The sequence below is a fragment of the Anarrhichthys ocellatus genome, unplaced genomic scaffold, assembly GCF_004355925.1.
Source record: "Anarrhichthys ocellatus isolate YVR2014 unplaced genomic scaffold, GSC_Weel_1.0 scaffold10, whole genome shotgun sequence".
NCBI lineage: Eukaryota > Metazoa > Chordata > Actinopteri > Perciformes > Anarhichadidae > Anarrhichthys > Anarrhichthys ocellatus.
In genome coordinates, this window is record NW_022280040.1 from 5,571,937 (window position 1) to 5,597,977 (window position 26,041).

At 41.2% G+C, this 26,041-nt stretch overlaps 3 protein-coding genes across 5 annotated transcripts; 2 read left to right on the forward strand and 1 right to left on the reverse strand.

Moving 5' to 3' along the window:
* The first annotated feature begins 41 nt into the window (after positions 1 to 41).
* Positions 42 to 9,439, forward strand: u2surp (U2 snRNP-associated SURP domain containing). 3 transcript variants are annotated; one of them, XM_031849847.1, is made up of 26 exons: positions 42 to 95; positions 899 to 997; positions 1,133 to 1,247; positions 1,379 to 1,503; positions 1,592 to 1,662; positions 1,824 to 1,912; positions 2,051 to 2,086; positions 2,192 to 2,274; positions 2,550 to 2,715; positions 3,004 to 3,215; positions 3,597 to 3,640; positions 5,683 to 5,787; positions 5,883 to 5,949; positions 6,032 to 6,195; positions 6,351 to 6,513; positions 6,632 to 6,711; positions 6,796 to 6,883; positions 6,994 to 7,131; positions 7,224 to 7,413; positions 7,543 to 7,623; positions 7,756 to 7,807; positions 7,908 to 8,055; positions 8,157 to 8,267; positions 8,352 to 8,479; positions 8,582 to 8,758; positions 8,964 to 9,439. In XM_031849847.1, exons 1-26 carry the CDS (start codon positions 51 to 53, stop codon positions 9,097 to 9,099), a joined length of 2,913 nt encoding a protein of 970 aa, XP_031705707.1. In that variant the 5' UTR covers positions 42 to 50; the 3' UTR covers positions 9,100 to 9,439. The 3 variants fall into 3 exon arrangements, with proteins under 3 accessions (XP_031705707.1, XP_031705706.1, XP_031705708.1); XM_031849846.1 differs by having other exon boundaries at positions 48 to 95; positions 7,759 to 7,807; XM_031849848.1 differs by lacking the exons at positions 42 to 95; positions 899 to 997; positions 1,133 to 1,247; ... (5 more) ...; positions 2,550 to 2,715; positions 3,597 to 3,640 and having other exon boundaries at positions 3,131 to 3,215.
* acad11 (acyl-CoA dehydrogenase family, member 11) lies at positions 9,137 to 25,941 on the reverse strand. The gene is given in 23 exon segments (XM_031849853.1): positions 9,137 to 9,738; positions 9,821 to 9,930; positions 10,129 to 10,245; positions 10,372 to 10,399; positions 10,401 to 10,485; positions 10,488 to 10,505; positions 10,745 to 10,816; positions 10,949 to 11,034; positions 11,725 to 11,806; positions 20,002 to 20,100; positions 20,898 to 21,005; positions 21,361 to 21,499; positions 22,114 to 22,191; positions 22,662 to 22,756; positions 23,183 to 23,289; positions 23,291 to 23,337; positions 23,570 to 23,691; positions 23,851 to 23,992; positions 24,074 to 24,238; positions 24,342 to 24,503; positions 24,707 to 24,832; positions 25,542 to 25,641; positions 25,749 to 25,941. Coding segments are annotated over 23 exon segments (2,328 nt in total). The 5' UTR covers positions 25,874 to 25,941; the 3' UTR covers positions 9,137 to 9,623.
* Positions 13,743 to 18,836, forward strand: ackr4b (atypical chemokine receptor 4b). The gene is made up of 2 exons (XM_031849852.1): positions 13,743 to 13,961; positions 15,931 to 18,836. Exon 2 carries the CDS (start codon positions 15,937 to 15,939, stop codon positions 17,044 to 17,046), a length of 1,110 nt encoding a protein of 369 aa, XP_031705712.1. The 5' UTR covers positions 13,743 to 13,961; positions 15,931 to 15,936; the 3' UTR covers positions 17,047 to 18,836.
* Positions 25,942 to 26,041: the final 100 nt, after the last annotated feature.

Here is a 26,041-nt window from a genome sequence, read left to right on the forward strand (position 1 = left end):
GCCATCATGTAATCGATGATCGATTTTTTTTTTTTTTAGTCACACAAAAGATGGCGGACCGAACGCCTGGTGGCTCTCAAAAAGCTACCGCTAAGGTGAATTTACCGTTTGTACTTGCATTAGCTAGGTCTTTTCTGTTGTAGTGAAACGATGTACATATTCGTATGCCTGACCAACCGTGACTATTTACCTATTTAAAGCACGCAGGAGGCTAGAGTTACGAATGTGCGCAATTGTGGTAGCTAACTACCAGCGTGCTAAAGCTATCCACACTGGCTAATATAGCTAAGCTAAGCGAGTTAGCTAACGCTACACAAGGACTAGTCAGGACAGTTGACTCAGAAAGAAACGCCGTTAGCACAGCTCACAAGCTGATATTGATAAAGCGAGACGTTATAACAAAGTTTAGTTATGTAATGTGATGAAGTAGTAGTTAAATGTAATATTTTTGAACTCGGGCCTAACAATATTTGAGCCTTGTTTGTCATCCGCCGACTAATGCATTGAGTCGGTGGCGCTGCAGCAGTTTGTTTAGGCCTCTGGGTAATTTACCTCAGTTGTATTTACATCCTGATGTCCAGATGCAACTAAGTTTAAAATATATTCAGTAATTGCAACGTACAGAATAACCATCACAGGGTTGGGCTGTGGTTTGCAGTCTACAAGTGGACACAGCCCACTTTACAGTGAGTTGGGTGTTGTTACGGCCATGGATCCCGCGTAACCTACCTGTCAACATGACTGCTGTCGCACTTTCTCAATCATCTGAATATGAATGAATACTATTTGGAGCAACATTGATCTGTGTGATGGACTGTATATTCTATATGCACACACATTTAGAGTTGGACTACGAAATGCATGTTGAAAGCCAACCATGGTTTGTTTACATCGACAGGCGTTGCTTGAGAGCAAATTGAAGTCTTTCAGCATTGGCAAAATGGCAGTGGCGAAGAGGACCCTAAGCAAGAAGGAACAAGATGAAATAAAGAAAAAAGTAAGTATTGGCTTCCTTTTTTTTAGAGAATATTGTCTGTATGATCTGTGGTAACTGGGTACACATTGTACAACGATGCTTCTCTGTTAGTTGATACGTGTGTTTATTTACTTTGACACTGGTTTCTGTGTTCAGGAGGATGAGCGGGCAGCAGCGGAGATCTATGAGGAGTTTCTTGCTGCTTTTGAAGGAGGAGGGGATGGCAAGGTCAAGGCCTTTGTCCGTGGTGGTATTGCAAATGCAACAAATGGTAAATTTCTAGTAACTCCATTAAGTGTTTGGGCACAATCACAGTTGTCAACGGGCTCCATCCATGACTTAAAAAGTGAAATTTGAATGTAATAGTGGAATACAGAACAATCACACTCTTTCACCTTTCAGAGGAGGCAGCTGCTGATGAGAAGAAAGGGAAATTGTACAAGCCCAAGTCACGTTTCGAGAACCAATCAAAAAGCTTCTTGCCTTTGGAAACCCCAACTCAGTTTTTACCAGTAGACAAAAGACATGTAAGTACTATCACATTCAACAAGTAGCCTCTCTTGTAACTGCTGTAGTTAATGATGCTTTGATATTATTTCCACCTGTGTATTTCAGCCTGTGAAGAAAACTACTGAAAAGGAGAAGAAGAAAAGCAACTTGGAGCTCTTCAAAGAAGAACTTAAACAGTGAGTTCCAGTACATTAACCTATTGGACATTTTAACTGTTTAGGGTAGTGGAAACGAGTGTTCCCAGGTGTTATGGTGGGGAATAGTGCGGTTCCGAAAGTACGAATGTGTAATTTGAACATAGGTGGTACGTAATTGTTGTGCATCCTGATTCCTACAGAATACAGGAGGAAAGGGATGAAAGACACAAGCTGAAAGGACGTGTTAGTCGCTTCGAACCTCTCTCGGGCACGGACGGAAGACGCTCATGTAAGTGTATTAAAGTGACTGTTTCATGTACTAACTTGGCCTGAATTGGCGCTTTCCTGCACGCTTTACTCCACTCACCCACCCCCATCCACTTTTGCCCCTGAAACAAAATTTATACTGCGTTTCTGCTTCTTTTAGCGGATGGTTCTTCAAGAAGAAACCGTCCGTCCAGTGGTAATTTTGACTTATTATAGTGGCCGTGAATATCCTCATCTTGCCAAGAAAATACGCTGTCCTGTCAGACACCAAAGGAAATTCTTCTCTGTTCTGTTTCTGCAGTTTTGGATGATTGTGCGCCAGGTTCCCATGATGTTGGAGACCCATCTACTACAAACTTGTATCTCGGAAACATCAATCCACAGGTGAATTTCTATCCAAACGCATACGAAGTAGAGAAAAGAGACACTAAAGCACTAACCGACAAAGCTTTGCTGGGCTCTTAGGGCTGTCAACAAATTTATTTTAAGTATGAATATTTCAATTTTAACAGTCCTACTTGCTTTGCTATGAGCCGACTCTAAATACCAAACATAACTGTGTTGCTTACAGTCCTAATTTCAAGTGGTTATGTTGTGCAGATATTAGCCAATGCCAATTTATGAAGTAGTAATATCCCTGCATGTCTTTTAAATTTTAGATGAATGAGGAGATGCTGTGTCAAGAGTTTGGCCGTTATGGTCCGCTGGCCAGTGTGAAGATCATGTGGCCGAGAACAGACGAGGAGAGGGCTCGGGAGAGGAACTGTGGTTTTGTGGCTTTCATGAACAGGAGGGATGCTGAGCGAGCACTCAAGAACCTAAATGGTACAAAGCTGTTTTTCTTTATTTTAAATGAAAAAAGGACATTGTGTATATACATATCAAAATCGGAGGATGTTTGCAACAGTATTCTCATCTTGTCATATAGAACTTTGCCTACATCAACTAAACTAAGTTTTAATCATTTCATTATTCTTCGCTATTTGAAATGTAAATATTACATTTAGTGTCTGAATTCTACTGTTTAAATCATCAATATAACGGGTGACCCCAAACTTTTGAGCAGTAGTGTATATTTATATAAATTAATTGCTTTCTTCACTCCCCTTACAGGAAAGATGATAATGAACTTTGAGATGAAATTAGGATGGGGCAAAGGTGTGCCCATCCCGCCCCACCCCATCTACATCCCTCCTTCCATGATGGAGCACACACTCCCACCGCCTCCCTCCGGCCTACCCTTCAACGCACAGCCCCGGGAGAGGCTAAAGAACCCCACCGCTCCCATGCTTCCTCCACCTAAAAACAAGGAGGAGTTTGAGAAGGTAACTCAGCATGTCAGCCTAGGATTTTGTCATGGGTTATGGCAGTGTGTTGTTAATTCAGATGGTGAGATGTTAGCCTTTATAATGAGCAGTCAGTACAAGTTTTAATCCAGTCATGTAAGTGATAGTCTTTGTCTGAATTAAACTAGTTTTGCACTATGTATCAAAGTGTGGGTATAAAGAAATGTTAGCGTGTGGAAAATGCTCAGTGTTAGAGAGGTTTTTATGGTTAATGAATCCAGTGTCCGGTGTTTGGCCATTAGTAAAACTGATGGTTGTTATCTAGTTGCACTTTAAAATGCATTTTTTATATTTTTCAACTGTTGCCTTTTAACAATACTCACATTCTATGTTTATTATCTGATGTGACTTCATATACAGACTCTGTCGCAAGCCATAGTCAAAGTGGTTATCCCAACAGAAAGGTACATGTTTTTCTTTTTTTAAATTGGTGTACAAACTTAGAAAAAACATCCCATAATGAAGCTAAAGTTTGATCAATTGATCACTGCATGCTACAGGGGGCTGGTCAGTATGGGTGAGCAATGGTTGAGGCTGTTGTACGATGTCATCATATTGTTAGATAGAATAATACTGGCCAACATTACTCCACCACACTCCACCATCACTCATGTTTCCTTTTACTGTTCGTAGCAAAAACATCATTATAGTGCTTATTCAATCATGAATTTAGTCCATCACAGTTCCACTCCATACGTCAACATTTAATTGTTTTTCAACTTTCGTGGCGTTGTTTCTCTACCACATACATAGTCTGCTGATTCTAGATCTGTAGTTGTGAGGTCCTGCTTTCTGACCATTGCTCACTCAGACCGTCTGCCCCCTTGGCCTCTGTCACTCTATTAGGAGCTCAGTAAATCTGGCCCCTGCCAACAAATCCAAACCTGCCACTATTATTCTATACCTTTGACATTGGCCTTGGTGAGCAGCACAAGTTGAACTGTCTGCAGCAGCGAGGGACCTGAAAAGCATCATGGGATGGATTGGGAAAGTATACTGAATTTTACCCCGCCATTGGTACGATCGGCTCCAATACAAGTAAATGTATTCTGTGTTGTCAAATGAAAGACATCCTTTGTCTTGTCGGACACTTTAGACTATTTGTATGCAGCCTGCACCATATATATCTCCCCAAAATTGTCACAGAAGAACTTAAGTGATCTCATTGTATTCAGTTTTTTACCAACTCCAGCAGCAAATACCATGTTTAGCCTATTTAGGCCATCAATCCTGTACTGCTTTGGTTCTTCTTCACATTAGTCAGGACATGAGTGGGGATTGAGAGGCACTGTATTTACAGACTTTTCAGTTAATACAGTGTCTCATCAATGTCTCGCTCCTACTTTCCCAAGTTCTTCAGCTTCACTTGTTGCCCTTTTTTATATCATTTTTGCCCATTTTTTAAAATTTGAATCTAGGAAGATTTCAAGGAAAGGGTCCATGCAGTGCAACGTAATTAAGACCCGTCACACTGTATCCTTAAACCAGGCACAAACTTAAACAAATTCTACTGTTACCTGAATTGTTAGTTTTTCTTTAATTTACTCTTAATTACTTTAAAGGTTTGGTAACAGCTTTCTATGATGCCCATGTCTATAATGCATTATAAACATTCTTCTTATGTGTATTAATTGGCTTATAGCACTGTATAATTATAGGCACTCGTAAGTACTCGTAATCACAACACATATAGAATTTTATCATAATACTTCATGATTGCTGGTCACTCGCTGACTTTTTTTAATGTATAATGTATTACAATTTTTGTCTCTATAGCTAATATACCTGTTCATAACAATTATATTGTTATATAACTCATCTGTTTATAGGGTTAGGGTTGTCACTGCCAAGATGGTGATGGCCATATTTTATACAGTCTATGGCGCTAACGTTATTAATGTTATAAGTTAGTATCATAAAGTTAATTAATCTTATATGCGTCGTACACAGTGGTATACGGAGATTATAACTCATAAGTGTTTATCATGCATTATAGACATGGGTCCTAGAAATTGTTTAGTGTAACCTCCGTTGTCATTTAAGTTTGTTTTTTTGGCAGCATTTATGTATTGATGTTATACATAGGCTCAGGTTATGTTTGATTTAAGCCTGGTTATGTGACACTCTTGGACAGTTGTCTCTCTAATAAAATATGCCTCACTTTCTTCCCCATCTTTCACAGTAACTTAGTGATGAATAGTCATTTAAGTGACATCGTCTGCCAGGTACATTATAACAAGTACTACCATGGCAGTGCAGTGTCAGCCCACTGCAAGTCACGACCAGCAACATTTGTTTAGTCAATCACCCATCGGGTCTGTCGAGAGACGACTGTTCCGAGTGTCAAACCACCAAGCAAAATGAAACTTTGGACAGACAGGCTTTTGTAGCGGTCAAGAGTCAGGCCGGTCTGAATCCGTTTGCTTTAACTGTGTTTTTCTTGTAGGAATTTGCTCTCTCTCATCCACCGAATGATCGAGTTTGTGGTGCGTGAAGGCCCAATGTTTGAAGCCATGATCATGAACAGAGAAATCAACAATCCCATGTACAGGTTAGTGTCACTGCACATCAGCAATGTATTTACCTTTTTGAACATTTTAGTGCTTAATAGTATTTGCATGCTCATGCTCATGATCTTTCTTCCAGGTTTCTATTTGAGAACCAAAGCCCAGCACATGTATACTACCGGTGGAAAATCTACTCCATCCTACAGGTTTGATTTCTAACTTATAGAACTGCATAAAGTGTCAGAATGTGATGATGGTTTTGATATTAACTGTACTTTCCTTGCTCAGGGCGAAGCACCAGTCAAATGGAAAACAGAGGACTTTAGGATGTTTAAGAATGGCTCCATGTGGCGTCCGCCTCCTCTTAACCCATACCTCCATGGTCCTTATGATGATGGTGAGGAAGAGGAGGAAGACGAGGAGGGCAGCAAGAAAGGCTGTTTGAAAGAAGAGTAAGATCATTTCTTTATGAATTTTGGCATTGATCCAGTTAAATATGTAGTCTCGATCTGTATCATCTCATGACTCATGAAATGTGTTAAAGTGCCCTGCTGTTGGTGAACCTGCAGCTCGATAGATTCATGTTTATGGTCCTTCATTTCTGCAGAGAGCGGGACAAACTGGAGGAGATGCTGCGTGGTATGACTCCCAGGAGGGGAGACATAGCAGAAGCCATGTTGTTTTGTCTGAGCCATGCCGAAGCAGCTGAAGAGATTGTGGAGTGTGTCACAGAGTCTCTCTCCATCCTCAAAACACCTCTTCCCAAGAAGGCAAGATGAATCGGCAATCTTTTGCTAGGAAAATGACCAACTAGCATCCATGATTATTAAATTCTGTGCAGATGTTCTTGTGAGGAAAAAAAGTACAATGTTGTCTTTTATATTTCAGATTGCACGGTTATATCTAGTTTCTGATGTGCTGTACAACTCTTCTGCCAAAGTATCCAATGCGTCTTACTACAGAAAATAGTGAGTAGTGTGATTCAAGATGGGAATACCGAGCTCACCTACTTCTGTTTCAAATTCACACGAATTCTCTTCTCTTCTCAACAGTTTTGAGACGAAGCTTTGCCAGGTTTTTGCAGACCTCAACGCGACGTACAAATCGATACAGGGCCACCTTCAGAGTGAGAACTTTAAGGTACCAAACATCCAAATCCCGCTAACTAAACTAAACACTAATAATTTAACATTATCAGTTTGTTACCTTATGTCACTCAACCATCCTTCTGCTTTTCTTCTTTTTGGCAGCAACGAGTCATGGCATGTTTCCGAGCATGGGAGGACTGGGCTGTGTACCCGGACCCCTTCCTTATCAAGCTGCAGAACATCTTCCTGGGTCTAGTTAATCTCGCTGCAGAGAAGGAACCCCCTGTCGTCATTGTGGAGGTACATTATGTAACGATACTATTCTATACCTATCCCATGAGTTACTGAAGTCCCAGCTTGATTTTTTTTTTTGTGTGCCATCTTTGTACCAGGCTGAGCCAGCAGAGGACATTGATGGGGCTCCAATAGCGGAGTATGTAGATGGCTCTCTGCTGGAGGATGTGGACGGGGTGCCGATTGACGCAGGGCCCATTGATGGAGCTCCTATTGACGGAGCCCCCCTGGATGACCTAGATGGTGTTCCTATCAAGCCCATGGAAGAAGACATCGATGGAATACCTTGTGAGTTGTGCAGAGTCCAACATAGGATATCGTATGATGTGGTTGTTGATGATCTCAGTCCGACAGGCTCTACTGTATGCAGCTCTTGTAAAGTTGCTCAATTTCTTGCTCTTTTCCTGGTTTTCATAGTGGATCCGTCCAAGGATGCAACCTTCAAGGTAGCGCCCTCAAAATGGGAGGCGGTGGAAGAGTCAGAGTTGGAATCTCAAGGTGAGGCGTTTAGGTGGAATCAAACTAAATTGAACATATGAAAAGCTTTGACTTCAGTACTTAAATTGTCTTTGTCACCAATTTGGTTATTTGCATTCTTAGTTGCAGTTTTACCTTTTGTTTGCTCTTCAGCAGTGACGACTTCAAAATGGGAGGCATTGGAGCAGCCAGAAGAAACAAAAAAGTGAGTTGTGTGTGCTATCTTTTGAGGTCTGTTCTGCAAATACATAGCTGTACCCTCAACCTTTTTTATTTTATTAAATCCACTGTTTCCAACTCTGAAGGGATGAGGAGGACAGTGATTATGATGACAGGAGCCCTCGCTCAGATGATAATCAGAGCTTCTCAACCCCCATCAGAGAGGACTCGGATATTAAGGCCAAAATGTCTGAAATGAATGAGGAGAAACGCACAAAGCTCAGAGAAATAGAGGTACTTCACAACTATAAGAAACCCCCATACTACATGACCAGCATATCATGATATTTGTGGTGTTATGCATGCAGATAAAATGTATTGCTTTGTTCACCCAGGTTAAGGTCATGAAGTTCCAGGATGAGCTGGAGTCTGGGAAAAGGCCGAAGAAGCCTGGGCAGAGTATTCAGGAGCAGGTGGAGCACTACCGGGACAAATTACTACAAAAGGTATTGAAGTTGGGCCCTATAGATGATATCAACTACAGTAATTGAAATTCAAAATTGGGTTAATTTATTGTTTCCGTGTTGTAGGAAAAGGAAAAAGAGAAACTTGAACGGGAGAAAGAGAGGGAGAAGAAAGAGAAGGAGAAAGCTGAGGCCCGTTTGAAGGATTTGAAGAAGGAAAAAGAAAAGGACGACACGCCAACCAGGAAAGAGAGGTGAGACAACCAGCTGTCGGGTTCAACAATCACTTACGGTGTCATTTATAAAACATGGGATTGGTTTAGTTATCCGACATATTTCTCCTCTCCGGTTGATAGGAAGCGGCGTCACAGTGGGTCACCCAGCCCAACAAGGAGTAGCACCCGACGAGGCCGGTCATCCTCACCCCGTTCAGAAAGATCAGAACGCTCCGACCGCTCGTACTCGAAAGACACATCTTCCCGCTCCACCCATAAAGACTCCCCGCGGACCACCATCAAAAAGTCCTCAAAGAGGTAAGACTAATGTTGTCATTAGAGCCAGGTTTTGGTTAGTCTTGAGGGTATAAGCCTGCTGTTTTATTCCCTCTGTACCAGAATGATATTGTGAAGAGCCAGACCTTTCTTTAGTGCTGACACTAGATTCTCTTGTATTAATTGCAGTGTGGTTAGGAGAGTTGAAATAATTAGATGCAATTTAAAATTCTGTTTGTCCTACTAGATCTCCTTCGCCTCGCACACCCAAGCGATCCAGGAGGTCGCGCTCCAAGACGCCCAAGAAATCAGCTAAGAAGTCCCGCTCCAAATCACGGTCACCTCACCGGTCTCATAAAAAATCAAAGAAGAGCAAACACTGACACGTCTTTTCCTGTTTTCCTCCCTCCCCACTCTTCCCTTTTCCGTGTTGTATAAAAGATTGACTGAATGATTTGGTAGCTGAAGATCTTTGCCCAAATGTTAATGTATAGACAATGAAGAGTGGAGGCTGCTGCATCTCTAATGGATGGGGCCATTACTGTTTTATATTGTACAAAAAAATAATGTGCTTGTGTGTCCTGATTCCCCAACACCTCCCAATGGAATTCATCCATGTGGTCGACCACACCCGAACAGAGTGTTATGAGAATGCTCATTTTCTGTTTTTGTAGTTAACATGAAAAAGGATTCCTAATAAACAAATGTCATTTTTAAATCGAACATGAAGTGGACATTCAGAAACTTTGAATCTCATCTTTTTAATTAAAGTCAGTTGCAACAAAATACATACAACTAATAATTACTTTACAAAAAAGCCTCCTGATTAAACTGTCAGAACAATGTAATTTTCTTAAAACAGATTCCGATTTAATCAGGCTGTTGTGGCCACAGGAAGTGAATTACTTTACAGCTTGACATGTGCCTTCTTTAGCTGATCCCTCAGTTCCAGATGAGCAATGGAGGAGAGGTGCACCTCATCTGGCCCATCAGCAATGCGTAGCGTCCGCACCTATGAATACCTGAAGAAGAATATGTTAATACTGGCGTCGGGAATGAAATTAATTTAATGCTTATGTGTGTGGGGGGGGGGGGGAAACTTACATCTGTGCTAGTGGGAAGTCTCCAGACACACCTGCACCTCCATAGACCTGTATCGCACAGTCCACCACCTTACACGCCATCCTGGCTGCTGCCACCTTGATCATAGCAATCTAAGAAGACAACCAGTAAAATAAATAATGGGGGTTATTGAGAGACTGTCCCTGGATGTATGCAGGAATCCTGAAGTTAAATGTAATACCTTATAGCGTGTCGAAAAAAGTATATACTATTGACAATTTGTATATACTTAGTACGGAATTGGGTCCCAGCACATTACTATCTCCAAAACAGAGTATTGACAGTATTACCTGTTTGCGAGCAGCCCGGCTGCCCAGTGTATCCACAGCACGAGCAGCATGTAGAGTCAGCAGTCGAGTCTGATCCATCATGAGACGGCACTCTGCAATCCAGTGAGCAACAACTTCCTACACACATAACGCAAGAAGGAGAGCATATTTACTCAGGCTGCATCTAAAAATATGTCCACTAGGTGGCACTACAAGAAAAGAGCTTGATACATGCTACAGTACGATGGGTCAATGTTCACTCACATGTTGGTACAATTTCTTTCCAAACTTGTGCCCGCTGGCAGAGCAGCTCCAGTACCAACGCTGCCACACCAACAGCCCTCATACAGTGGTGCAGCCTGCCCGGCCCCAGACGATCTCAAATCCCCGGCCTTCACCTGGAGACAAATACACAATGGGACAGAACCCAGAGGCACAACAGAAACTAGGGATCATCTCAGGAGGGAAATTATTTCTCTCGCCTAGTGACCTTGTCAAGCCAGCATCACTTTATTGTCCAAACACAAAGGAATGCTCAGGAATTATTCACTTTGATGGCTTTGCAGGTGGTGCTTACTTTTAAGACCTATTGTGAGTAAATAAGTGGAAACAGGAACACAAAGCGATAGTGTCTTACCCAAAATAATGTTACAGGTAGGGACACGCACGTTTGTAAAGTGCACTTCAAAGTGGCCACCGTGGATGGCATCTGAGCCCAGAAACAAGGGAAGGAACTGGTTAAGCTGCTCAGGAAAGCTTGTTTGTCATGTTTGCATGCACAAAGGAAATAATTATTGTGGAAAAACAGGAAAATATCAATTGAACATAAAGATGTAATGACCATCCTGTCCGAACACAGTGAGCGGTGTGACGAGCTTTACACCCGGTGTGTCCATAGGGACGAGGATCATACTGTGCTGGCCATGTCTAGAAACAAGTTTATAATTTAAAGGAATGATAGTTAGATGGACCCTAATTTTCTTTAAATCTACAATTCTATTCTAAGTGTCAATTGCTGGTGAGAATCTGCAGCTCTGATTTATTTTCCTCTCTTTGCAAACAAGGTTGGGCGTGTGTGCCTTGTTATATTGCTGAGAAAACAGGAACAAAGTATTACATGTCTTGGGTGAGGTTGTCTCTAGATTTTCTTTCTATGTATATCTTAAAAGCTTGCAACTGGTGGCCTTTAAATTTTAGAGCCAATTACATTGTAGCCAAATGATTAGACAAGCTTCAACAAGATTCCAATATTTACAAGATTACAAGATTATTTTTCTGTCACGTGAGCCAAACCTGTGAGCAGAAAGACGAGGCAAGTGACACGTATTAAAATGCGAGTGCATGCTGGGAGGTACACCCTGTCCCATAACCAAAGTCCACTTCAATTATATTACTGGAACGAACAAAACGTAATGGGGAAAAAACAGCCTCTAAACTAAAGCGCAAAGCTACACTGACAAGCACAGAATCATTGTAATATAAAACCAGAAGAGTAACTTGTAAGTGGAATTTTGCTCAAAAAAAATCTATGGTTAAAAACATGACATCAAAAGTATTGTTTAATACCGTCTAGACCAACTCACCAGAAGAGGAAACGGACATTCTTCACCACATAACCGTTCCACTGACCTGTTTTTAACATCTTGAGAATCGCTCCTGCACATCACAATGGCCACTTTGCATTGGGGATTGCCAGCACCTGCGGGGAACAGTCAGAAATGCTGGGGCTCATTGCATTCATGTTTAGTTGTCGTCTAACCCTAAGAACCCATTATGGAACAAGTCACTTTTCACAGTGTGACTCTGTTCTTAACCCTTCCGTTGCCTGGGTCTGGTCGGAAACAATGTGTGTCGCTGACTGGGAAGTGCCAAACGGGAACGGAGCCAGTGACAGATTGATGGCACAAGAACGGCCCGCTGAGACCGACACAGGTTGATTTACATTTCCTGAGTTGGATTCTTTAAACTTTCAGCGACATTCAGTTTGTCTTTAAGAAGATCTTGTATGTTGGGGAGAAACTTACTCGAGTCTTTCCTGGGTTTGGTTACCAGTCTGTGTAACTTTGGTGAAGCTGTTTTGTGGTCAGTTAGGGAGCTTAGTATTGTTTTTTTGTAGTTCAAGTTGAACTCTTTATTTTCTAGTTAGTGTGGAGGTTGGAGGTTTTGTTTATTATTTTGGCCTTAGAGACACCAACGTCCCTGCTTCCATTTTAGCTGGTTTAATTCTGTTAATCGTTATTTTATTAATAAAGGTTACTCCTCAAGTGTTCCAGCTGTCTTCTCTCATTTTGTTTTAATTTTATGTTACTTCCTGTGTACCCCCTAGACAAATTAAATAGGCCGTAAAACCTGGATGAAATGTTTCTTCATGGAAGCAAATACATATTTGAAAACCAGATCGCTTCAGTGTACAGAGTGATCAAATGCAGAATATTTTGGAATTTCCCTGGCTGGGCGTTCCTTTCCAGAAAAACGGTCTCCAATGAGGCCGTGGGTCCCTAGGGCACAGACGGGGTGACCGATGGTCTGCCTTCCTGTTTAAATTTCTGCCGAAGTGGCAAAACTGTCCCCTAAGGACAGGACATATGGACACCAGACAGCAACAAACAAGACATCAATTGTGTTCAAATATTCACAGCATGAGAATCACAGCATGAGTGCATGTGAACACTTCAACAAACACAATCTGACAGATGTTTAGTCTATAAACTCCGTCTCTGTTTGCAGAAATGTAAACAAACATTAAATGATCATGCTTGCACTAATCCCAAAAACAATGTACACCTGACACAACTCAAAAACCTAATCTAGGATGGCATGTTTGGCTTGGGAGCAGGTAGGGTTTCCCTCTGAGCCTTTACATAAGTCTCATGATATAAGGAGAGCCCTGCTGTCATGCAACAGCCAAGCCCATACATGTCCTGTCACCACTGGAATGAAACTAATCCTCCCCATTCCAGTAATCCGTCTTCCTGAGAAAGCGACATCCAAACATTTTGAGTTGCCAAGTTTTTTTTCTTCTTAAAAGTACATGTCGGTATGACATACTTCTAAAACGAATACCTTTTTGCTTTGCCAAAGACGTCTAGCTTATATTTAGCTTTTTTGAATTTACTTGTATACAGATGCATAAATGGGAGAGAAAAAGAAAGAGTGAGCGACAGAGATTAAAAACAAGCTGAAATAAGTAACAGTAGACCAAACTACTGAAGTTCCATTAAATAATTTAAAGTTAAAAGAATCTAAAACAGAATGGTAAAGTCCACATGATCTTTGCTAATGTGAGTGAGGTTGGTAATCGATATACACAACAACAAACAATAATGACTGCATTTCAGCAAACCACAACAAAAGAAATTAGCCTTGTAAATGGGACGGGATGTTATTCTATATTCTCCTTTTCTTTTCTCATAGACATAAACAAAAGGGCAGCCACCAGGGCACTCCCTGCGTGACATTGAGAGTAAGAGATTAAATTCACAATCTATCCGAGATTGAAAAACAGATTCTCTTTGTGTAGCGCTTTGCACAGTAGAGCAAGCAAAGACACCACGGGCTTTTTGTTTATCCATTTATCCTGCATCATAAAACAGTCTTAAAGGCGCACACACACACACACACACACACACACACACACACACACACACACACACACACACATGCATGGAGAGCTACGTGGTGAGGAGAAGTGCTCCTAGAGTGTGAGCAGTGAAGGGGCAGGCTGAGGGAACGCGATCAGTCCTTTCCGTCCTGTGGTGCATACAACGTTTCTCCTCAGGACACTTAACTCCTTGTGTGTGATTTTAAAAAAAAAACACCATTTTTATAACCCCACCAAAAGGAACAGAATCAAGGTAAGAACATCTTTTCAATTTGAACCAACACTTCTTTCAATATTTTTCATTAACTACAAAACAAGTCAAACTATCACTAGAAGAAGACAAGAACCATTTATTTATGACACAATGATATACACTGAAAGGTATTGAGCCTTGTTTTCCAGTTAGTCAGAGGTTCACTTGAGTGTTGGCCTCAACAGCCAAAGTCCTGCTCAGGATATTTTATGGTATTATAATAAACATAGTGAGGTAATGACAACAAGCCCAGCGTACGTCTTTGTGTTCCATTTCCCTGTTTGTCTTGGTCTTCTCAGCGTTACATTTTGCTCACTTTAAAACACTTTGGTCATGTGACCCTGAGAAAACAAAGTTTAACATTATTATTATTATTATGAGTGCTCTTGTTAGTGTAGTTTATACAACAGTTTTCAGGATAAAAAGAACTTCTGCCTGTGATTGTTTAAATAAAATGAATGAAATGTGTGATCCAAATGTAAATATGAAAAAAGGTCACCACACCACTAAAGAGAAAGAAAACAAAAGAGAAACACTCCCGAACTGACTGACAGGGTTCTCAAAACGTAGAATAACATCAAATAATTAGTTTTATCTTCTCAATTTAAAGTTTTCTGATGCTGTTAAAAGTTTGTTTACATCAGTAAAGTTTGTACAAACAGCAGTAAAACAAGCCTATATTAACAGTTATGACCAGTTTAACCAGATTATTTTGCTCTATATAGCTTGTGGAGACCAAATAACCCAAACAACTACATTAGGGGGCGTAATGGTTACATATGAAGAGCAGCTGTTGACAGCACTAGAATACTTAACATATTTCAGAATGTTCCAACGAACATCTGCTTCAACGAACTCCTGCTCCTCCCAAACAGGAGATAATGACTCATTATATAACCTGGATACTTTTCATAAAACGACTGTTGTCATCTTAGCAGCAAGTATGATTTGCCTGGGACGCAAAATATTCCATATGCATAATATACTTAAGCAAGGAATTATATCATCAGTAACGTAATGCGTTTGAGTTTTATTTCAGTTCCCTGAATAAAATAGAAATGATATGTAAATATATATGTGAACAATGTGAGATGAGTAACTCCAACTCAGTTTAATGTTCCTCAAGAGACTTTTCCAAGCAGCAAAAATGACGCGTTTGATCAGTGAGTGAGTCACCATGTACACCCACAATACTGAACTTACTGCCCGAACAACAGGGAGGGGACGTTAGCAATACAATGATACTGGATAAAAGTCTCACTTCAATGGGATGTCCTGCTAAACCAGCACATACCAGTAAAAGCAACATCCTGGATTTGAATCTGGCAAGAGACCTTAGTTGCACTTGTGTCATCCTCGACCCTCACGCCATATATTTCCTGTCATTCTTGACTGTCTTCCACAGAGAGAACCATATAAATAATTGAAATAAAGAGTGTCCGAAATAATGCTTAGAAAATGTGATCAGTTTGCAATGACGCTTGTACTGTTAGGATATTGATTTTTATCCTTATTACTAATTAACAAATGAGAGGTTGTGATTAAAGGAGTAGTAAACTAAATGCTGACCTTGTCCTAGTATACAACAGAATACAGACAATCTAAATTCAAAAAGGATTTAGTTGCTTTGCGAGTCTCTTGCCCTTTTTTGTGTTCACTGGGATTTTTCAAGCCCACACAGTTCAGACAGACATGCCTTAAGAAATTAGGGAAATCATGCAGAAGAGACTTCATTCATGTAGAATAAAGAAAACTCCCCTTTTCCTGTTGCTAATGAGAAGCCGCTGATTTAAAAATGTAATCTGCTCTTGTGTTAAATAACACAAATTACACTTGTGATATATGAGCTATTTGATCAATCCATTGCACACAACATGTCCAATTAAAAAAGGGCGAAGTGAAACCTTTTCCCCATTTAAAAAAAATGAACAAATGCTTCCCTTAATTGTACTTCTTTTTTTCTGTACAGACAAAAATGGCAGATTTCTATGACGATGAGGACGCCAGCTTAAATGACAGTTATGATTACAGTCACGAACACAGTGTTTGTGACAAGGAAGCGGTGCGCTCGTTTGGCAGCGTCTTCCTCCCGATCATCTATGCCTTGGCTCTGGTGGTGGGCCTGGCTGGGAACGCCCTGGTCGTGGTGGTCTATACATCAAGGCTGCGACTACGAACCCTGACAGATGTGTGCATCCTGAACCTCGCCATTTCGGACCTGCTGCTCCTCTTCACGCTGCCTTTTTGGGCAGCCGATGCCGTTCATGGTTGGAAGTTGGGTTCGATAGCCTGCAAGCTCACCTCCTTCCTCTACAGTACCAACTTCAGCTGTGGCATGCTGCTGCTGGCGTGTATCAGTGTGGATCGCTACCGCGCTGTAGCCCACAACCCTGTAGGCAGGACTGGAACAGGTCCCCGGGGAAGGATACAGTGGATCCTGGTGTGTGGGCTGTTGTGGGCTGTAGCCGGCTTTCTGGGCATTCCCGAACTTTATTTTAGCACAGTGAAGCACTCCCATCACAGGATGGCCTGTACAGCCATCTACCCGTTCAGCATGGCCCGACCTGCAAAGGCTGCCCTGGAGCTGATGGAGGTGACCCTTAGGTTCTTGCTCCCTTTCTTGGTCATGACGGTGTGCTACTGCTTGGTAGGGAGGACACTGAGCCGGGCAGCTGGGCTGCAGAGAGATCGAAAGTGGCGAGCCCTGCGTGTCCTGCTGGCTGTGGTGGCTGTATTCCTAATCACCCAGCTGCCCTACAACGTGGTCAAGCTGATCCGAGCGATGGACATCATCTACATCCTCGTGACCGACTGTGAGGTCAGCAAGAGTCTGGATCGAGCTGTCCAAGTGACAGAGAGCCTGGCGCTGGTCCACGCCTGCATTAACCCGCTCCTCTATGCCTTCATCGGATCGTCCTTCAGGGGACACGTCCTCAAGGCTGCCAAGCACCTTGGACAGACACTCGGGAGACACCCGAGACACGTCAACGAGGAGCCGGCGGTGGAGATTGCACTCAAGACACGCACTCAAACGCAGTCACAGTCTGATTCAGAAGACCAAGCCACCAGCACCTTTACTATTTAAGACTCAAATCATATATCCATTTTTCTGTAAGCACCTATGTATATATATATATATATATATTTTTTTTTCATGTTTAGTATAATAAGAGATAGACATCAATAACCATAATATTCTTACAGTAATAAACAAATATCCTCAGTTTATAAGCACTAATGAATTTTGTATAAGTTATGTATTTTGTTAAATAAAATAAAGATTTTCAGTTACACGCATGGACTGAAATCTGTTGCAATTAAATGCAGCTGAAACTCAAGATGCTCCGAGTCCTTCTCTGGTTCCTCACGACAAATCAAATTCAACCTTATAGTCTGCGCTGCCTCACATGAGATCATCTGCATCTTGTTGTATTACATCCCGTGGCTTTGGGTTGGGACGAGGATGGCTTGATTGCACAGTGGGTGACCCATTGAGTGAAAACACATTTGGCAAACAAGGAGAACAGCAAACAGCAGGAGCCCAGCATGTCATCAATCTGAACACAAAGCAGCTTTGTTGTGTTTATCCGCTCATCTTTATTCTATTTAATATGAGCTTGAAGGATCAAATAGTTTGCTATCCATCGCTGTATGTAATGACTTCACTTAGTGGTATTTAAATGCTCTACTTGACTGCCAAAAATAATTCCCCTTTGTAATTACTCAATCATATAACATTATGCTCAAGCTAACCCCAATGCATTCAGTGCATGTCTAATATAGGGTGAGATCAGGGTACGGCCACAGTCCAAGGTTTAACAGTGATTTACTCAAGCCTGTTTACTGTAGTGAAGACATAGAGGGGCCAGCTTAATATGGCAAAACCTCCAGACTAGATTCACAACAGATAGAGCATTTAGATCTTCAGAGTTAAAAGTGTTCATTGTTTACTATTCTTTCCATCTGCAGCACCTATTAGCCATCCTCTTTCCACTGTAATGGCATACCGCTTGGATGTGTGGGAGCTGAACTTTAACAAACTAGTGTGTTTGTTTGGAGACAATTCAAACTGTGGCTCAAAATGTGTCAGGGTCCCCAGGCAATACAAGTATTGAGTTGTACGTCACATGACTAAATAGGTAAACAAAGAACAAAGCCATCCTAAAAACTCTGCATTTCATTTGAATTAATTATAGTCTGACCCAGATGTACATCTCCAAATGATTAACTATAACACCAATTCATATGATAGTTTAACGTAATCTTAACTTTGCCTGAAGGAAACCAAAATTGTAATTCCTTGTATGACGATTCTATTCCACTAGCAACTACTAAAACACATGTTAAACACGTGCACAGCGTCCGTGTGTGTGTGTGTGTGTAAGTGTGTATGCAAATAAATGCCTATTGCTTGAAGATAAAAGACTGCAGGTCTGGGAATCATTTTTAGGACATTATCATGTGCATGGGATAGACTTGTATATGTTCCACACCACAGAGCTGCCATAGCAACATCTACACTATAAACCCTCCCATCTAGCTACTCACAGCTCGCCACAAACATCTTTAGAGAAGTGCATTTGGATTACGGGTTAGGGGCCATTAGTTTTAACTTACAGTGGAGGTACAAAAAACTACTAAAACCGAATATAGGAACTGCTGTGTAATTATCATAATGAAATACTGCATACAAACTAAAAGGTGAGAAGTCTTAACTTTCTGTTTCTCTATGGGAAAAGATAGTGTACAAATATAAACAAATGCACAGATCCTCCTTTAGGAAACATGTTGTGAAGGCTGCCAAGGGCCATGGACATCGTATAAGGAAACACCCATCATGACAGCGAGGAGGAGGCGGTGAACACATTTGATACTTGGGGGGGGAAAAAGGAGAGATCATCATCTTTTAACGGAATTTCCATTCACAATTGATCTAGTTTTACTTCTTCTTTTGTTGTAAGTTAAAATGGGATTGAGTGTCTGTACACTGCAGAGGCACAAGACTCTAATTGAAACTCTAATAATCTTGAATAATATGGTTTGCCACAAGTCACAGCAAGTATGAACTGGCCATCAACAGATCACCATACTTTCCGAACAGAGAGATGTATTCATGCCAGTAGAGGAAATGCTTACAACCCATCAAGAGATTTCCCTTCCAAGGACAAGAGAAACGAAAAGACACCAACTTTAGACAAATGATTGCCATGAAATGTGCACTTCGTGAAGACAATAATTTGAAAGGAAAAATTCTGCTCATTCTTGGTAAACCATGGCGCTTTAAGTTTTCAACAACAAGAGGGGATTCCGTGCAGATTCAAAAAAAGCATCAAAAACAACAGGCCACTGTTTTCCTTTTAAGTGGGAATCAAAATCTAAGAACACATCTGTGTCAGAGGAAACATCTGGAATATCTTTCAGTTCAAAGTGATTTAGGAGGTGCACGATAAACATCTACACTAGTGAGAGTTTGGGATATTTAAGTGAAAACCGTCACTTAAATCCTAAATACTTAAAGGCTTAGTTTAACAATGTTAGTGACTTAATTTGCAGAGTTCCCTACATGAAATGATGTAGTAGCTTTAACAGGATAATAAAACAAATTCATTAAAAAAAGCAAATCGGAAGCAAAAGAGACCAGAAGACCAGTGACTCACACATGAGTCATTGATTAGTCTGGGTCAGAGAATCAACACATACGTACAATGTGTACGTATGTGTTGATTCGATGTATGAGGTCAAATGTTGAATTGCTGTACACACACTAAAAGTGTGTTGTTATTTAACTCTGTGACCTTTACTGGTCCACCCGGCTGGCAACCCAAAGCTGCTCTGACACATTTCCCAGAGTGAAATTGGATCCAAGATGTTTTTTGTCACAGAGTAAAGTCATCTGCCCTTTTCTGTTGTCGACGTTTGCAGTTTGGGACGGACATAAAACGACTCCTTGTCGTTTTATTGAGTCTTAAGCTCTCTAATGGTGTTTTTAGTCCTAAATGGAACTCTTGAGTGCTTTTAGTGGAAATAGAAATGTACATACCACTGCTCCACCATTTCTTGCCGTTTATGACAAAGTCGTCTTCATCCCTGCAAAGAGTGCACTCCATGTTGGTTGCATCACTGGAGGCCACATCAGGCTCTGTGGAAGGGACCACAGGACAACTCAGAACATACACATTTTACACCAAATAAAAGATAATAACTAATGAGAATTAGACTAACAGTGTTAACATCTCCAATCCACAGCTTTTGCATTTTTGTTCCATCTTTTCCAAAAGTCTGGATTCCAGCTCAAACCACAGACAGAGTGGCTAAAATAAATCAAGTGCACTCACACCACTATCATACTGAAACAGCAGATAGAGTCTTTATCAGCACAAGATGGAGGTTCCTCTTCGTTGTCATAATAAAAATCTACCAAACTCTTGACAAAAAACATCCCCAAAACACTACTTATCCCCATCTGTGTTTACGAAAAACCATTGGGAGTTTCACACCCACTGTAGTCACCATTGGCAACAGCATGCTGTGGTTTCCAGGCAGAGTGGAAAGCAAAGGGAGAAAACAGGGAGAAATTACTCATGAGTGAGCTTGAGTTTGCTGTTGGCATGTAGAAAACAACCGTGCTACCCGGCTCATTTAAGACCAGAACCATCACTGGAAAGTTTGAGAAAAAAAATGCATACATATTTTGAGGACTTAACTTCATCAGTACCTTGTGGAGGGGACTTACAGTCAGTGTTTTCAGACGCTGCCTCAAGGCTACACAGTTTATTTCCCACCTCTAAAATAACATTCCTTACATTGTCCCCACTGACTCTACAGACTATGGTATGTTTTCCTTGTTCAGCCTTTTGTAAAGAACAGTCAGCCGTGACATGAAGCATATATTTGAAAGTCTTCAAGTGACGCAGGAGGGCGAGGTCATGGACATACCCGTCATACAGAAGCAGGAGCGGATCTCTCCTTTGAGCAGAGGCTCCAGCCATTTACTCTTCTGCTCCTCACTGCCAAACATGTGGAGCACCTCCATGTTGCCTCTGTCTGGGGAGAAACATCATACCACACACTGTCTTCCAGGATATCATGAGCTAAATTTGAATATGCTGTTCAGGACTGCAATCAATCTTTTTAACATAATCTAACAAATAAATACCCTTAGGCACTAATTTGAGGGATTTTTATGTTTTAAACCCAGTGAATATATCAAAGGAATGCATTGCTGTCATGATATAAACAAGACTAAAGAAAGGTTGACATTTGGAGAGGATTATACTTGACTACAGAGGATGTTATCCAGAACATACAGTGCATGGTCGTTACGTACTGTAATTATAGTCCATTATTGTCAATGGCCTCCAAATCATCCAAACATTTGGCCACATGTAGGATATGTTACCTGGAGCCTGGCAGTTGAAGACTTCAGGGGCAAAGAGGTAGCGCCCAGTTTCCTCTGCAATGTAGGCATAGTCCAACTGACTGAGGCCGCTGACCGCAGGCAGGAATAGGTTCCACAGCCCCGCCTCCCTAGCTTTCACCTGGAAACACACACACGTTACCATAAATATGTTGTCACCTTTATGTTCTCAATAAATAAAATCAACATAACTGTGAACACAAGTTTGATAAGCACTCTATTATAATAACGCAAGCAAATGTTTTTCAGCTGAAAGTCATTATGCAAGATTCTGCTCACAGCACACTACTACAGCATTTAGCTGATAAATCCCAATGCATTCCACTACAGTGTATATGCATGCGCCAACTGCGAGTGACAACAAGCAGGGCTCAAGGAAGTGCAGTGACTCAGCACGGACACAAATAACTGTATTACTCATATAATTGAAACAATTAATGATGACTCAGAAGGGAGGTGCAATGTTTAAATAAACAGACAATAGACAAGATGTAAATAAACATGGCCCTTCAACCTGCTGGATCAATATTGAAATAACACCTCTTGGAGTTGTTCTATTGAGATGTGTTAGTTATTCTCTAACCCATGTGATTTATATTGTGTTTGTAATAACTGCATCATTTCCTGATGTATGATATCGTGTCTGTATTTGTCGTGGTAACTTGTACAGGTCTCTGTTGAAAAAGAAATGTGGCCATCAAATGAAATAAAAAGGGAAAGGTTTTTACTACGCACCTTTAGATCCTGTATTATCTGGGGGGTGTGCCACCTCTGTGGAGACTGAGCGTGTTTGGAGTAGTACTCTGCAACTTCCTGGAAAAAAACAAAACAGTTTTGACACAGTATTGCCTAAATCAATCCATTTCCTTTGGACTTTGTTCACTTCTGCATTCTCTTCATCAGTGGAAACCTGTACCATAGAATTGTGAAACCGCTCTGAGACTTTACGTTGTGTTAATGTAGTCCTTTCTGAAGGTATTTCTACAGAAGAAACAAAACTGTTTAATCTGTGGCTATGTTTCACAAAAAAAAAAAAAAACACCACTCTGCCCACTGCTGTCTTAGCCTTACACTGCTGCACTGCATTAAGATTGCTATGATGCCCAGCCAATGGTGATAATTATGCACGCAATACAATTCATGTAATCAATGGACTCCTTGTTTTCTCACGCGAGTGAATTAATCCTGATTGCATGAATGAACTGGTATGCTCCGTCAAATCCTTTCATGTGAAAGTAAAAGTCCATCTGGGCAAACAAATCTCTCTTATGTTCACGGCTGACCTCCTGAGCAGGAAGCACGTTTTGTCTCATGAAGTCTTTGACCTGTTGGAGAACAGCCTGACCTTTAGGTGTCTGCAGGAACAGACCGTCTCCTGCTGGACATGTGTCAGACCTGGCAAGAAACACATCTCACATAATAAAAAAGTCCACAAGTAACATCGGAAGCAGCAGCTGGATGCCACATGCCAACCGTTGCGGATTTAAATTTAGTCAGCAGGTGGAATCAGTCACTTTTCTGGCCTACAACAGAGAGTTTGGACTGTCTTATTTGGATTATATCAAATTATATTACTGCTTATATAAACACATTAATGCATATTACTGAAATGAATGCCTTGTAAAAAAAAATCTAGGTACTTTCATCAACTTCTATCAAACTCAGTGGGTGTCTGAATCTGTGACAGCTTACGGATAAAGTTACACCAGCAAATGCTGTATGACTCAGATATCCGTATCCAACACAAACATCTAGTATCTTTTGAAAGGAATTGTTCAGTCACTGTACCGATACATTGAAATACATGTAAAAACAACCACAAGCATCGTCTTACACAACTCTTAGCAGCCAACATACCTCTGTGCAAGCTGCAAGGCAATCTTAGCCAAGGGCTCCACACACTGGCCGAACTGTGTTGGGAGCACTGGCATTACCCAGTAGGTGGCGTGATCAGGAAACCTGGTTTTTCCTGATGGGGAAAAAAAAGGTAAATAAAGGAAAGCGAGCTAACCAGATCCATCTAGGCCCTTCTCTAGTTAAGGAGACAATACCAATCCATTATGGGACATTTGAAGAACCCCAACAATGTAATGGCACAGTTAGAATTTCACTTGAGTTGACAATTAAAAAAAAAAAAAAAAAGTAAATGGGAAAAATTTGAGTTGAACTTTGTATATAAATTGGTACAAACCTGTGACATTCCTGCCATTTTAAAGACAGACAGGGCCAGGTAGAAATTCAACTGTGGCAAAGCAGACGGGATCCCCCGGACCCGGCAGTAAATGGAGATCAGGTCTCCCACAGTTGGGATACCTGCTCATTGGTTGGAGAGACAAGGGGGCAGAGAAGCCACAATCATTTGCAGAACAGATACTATGTCTATGCACATATACTTTTACAGAAAGATGTTGGAGCAAAGCATGTCCATCTATTTGAGCACTGTTCTGTTCAGGGTTGTTATTTGTTTGCTACCTTCTATTCCTTTTAAACTGCCCATTGTGCTGCTGATGTTAATGCTTGTAGGCCAGAAGTGAGGCATGAGGAAGTAGGCCAGGTCTGCCAAGGGCTGCCCAGTGGTAGACAGCTCCCAGTCCAGTACTGCCATCACACGTGCCTAATGACACCAAATGCACTTTGTAAAGCATTGCAGTCACTTGAAGCTGATAGGTAAGAGTAATTGTTTCAGAAGGCGTACCTCTCTTGGATGGAATATCAAGTTGTCCAATCGGAAATCTCCATGGACAAGCGTGACCTCGTTATCAGTGGCTGGCAGATTCTTCATCAACCAGTCAGACAGTTCATTCATGGCTGGAATGTCTCTGTGGGCTGCTGCGGTGTACTGCTTTGTCCAGGTGGACACCTTTTGAGATGGAAAGCCACTTTAGAATATCACAACTCTAACTGCTTTTTTTCCCCCAAAGAACAATTATCTTGATTTGATGAGTACACAGTGTTGTGCTCACTTGTCTCTTGCAGTAACCTGATCCTTTTCCATATCCTTCAAGGTTCAGTGATGCCGGGTCCAGTGAGTGGAGCTTTGCCAACGCTTCCACTGCAGCCACATATAGAGCTGCTCTCTCTGCTGCACTCACTCCAGGGAGACGAACATCCCTGAATACACGCCCCTGTTCAATACGCATGGATAAGCAAGAGTATCTTTTCATATGATGGTAGAGTATGTATTTAGAAGCCTGGGCTTCAATCAGGTATGTCAAGTCAGCGTGACAGCAAGCGAACGCTGGCGAGTCCAAATTTCATCTTTTATCATTAGAATATAGAGCAAAGGTTAAGCAAAACAGCAATCAATATATTAGATGCACAAACCTACCCTCACATGCTCCATTAAGTAGAACTCTGTTCCAATGATTTCAGCATCAGTGCAGTGCAACAGAGGCTGAGGTACAGGGAATCCAGCAGAGAACAGGGCCTTCTGCACCCGATACTCCCTGTCCACCTATAAATAAAGTCACAAAGGTCCACCATTCAGAATCAGAAGCAGCTTTATTGGCCATGTACGCATACAAGGAATTTGACTCCGGTTTTTTGTTGCTCTCCACGTACATACACAGAATTTACAAATAAACAGGAAAAAAATAATAAAAAACAAGGACAATGAAAAAATTTGAACATTTCCCACACTGTAGGCCTTAAGATAATGACTGTTTTTCACAGGTCCCACACGATCCAAATAATTTCATACACGGATACTGATATGCAAGTGCAAATCCATAGGAAGCTTCTGGGAAAGGAGTATGTACTTTTCTATTAATTATGATAGAAATGCAGACAATATTCAGGTGGTTACGATCAGTGCACAACAGCTCAGGTAAACATGCAAAAAAAACAAGTGAAACTTGTGAACTGACAATAAGCACTGTAGTTCCTTCCAAATCATACACTGTATGTATTTCTAGGAAACCTTCTAGGACATTATTAGATGTCTGTTTCATACAACTAGCACTGAAAAACTATTCTAGTGCTTAAAAAAAATGTTTTGGCCAATTTTTTTTTTATTTACTTTATTTTCCACAAGCAACTTCTGTCAATAACATAACATGCAAAGGATACAGAAAAGCTAAATAAAACGTACACATGCAACTTTGATCGCTCCCTGCACATTTTATTGACCAAAGTTATTTATGAGTCAAACCTAGTTCTCTTACCTTGTGAGCTCCTGGCAGCAGCTCACCTGGAGGCTTCTTCCTCAGAACATAACTGTTTGAGGGAGTTTGGATTAGGAAGCTTGGGTTTGACTGACCAGCGCTGAAAAGACAACAGGATGCTGTTAGCGAGTTAACAGTACGCTCAACCTGATGTTTACACTATTAGCTTTCAATTCAGCAAACCAGCTGTATTTATTTCAACGTTACCTATACTGTCTGACAGTGAGCGTGTCATTATTTGACACGGTCCGTGACTTGACAGACAGATATCTTTGCAGTCCGCTAACACTGAATTGATGTTGCTGTCGAACAGAAGTTGTCAGCTCCTCCATGGCTCAGTTACCGAGTGGATTAATCATCTCCAGTTGCGTTGTGGGGTTAACTTTCGCAATGTTGATAATGGTGGTCGGACCATTTACGTCTGCACACACTGACGTAATATCCTCAAAAAGCATTTGTATCTTACAGATATTTTTAGTTTTAAAAACCTAATGGATATA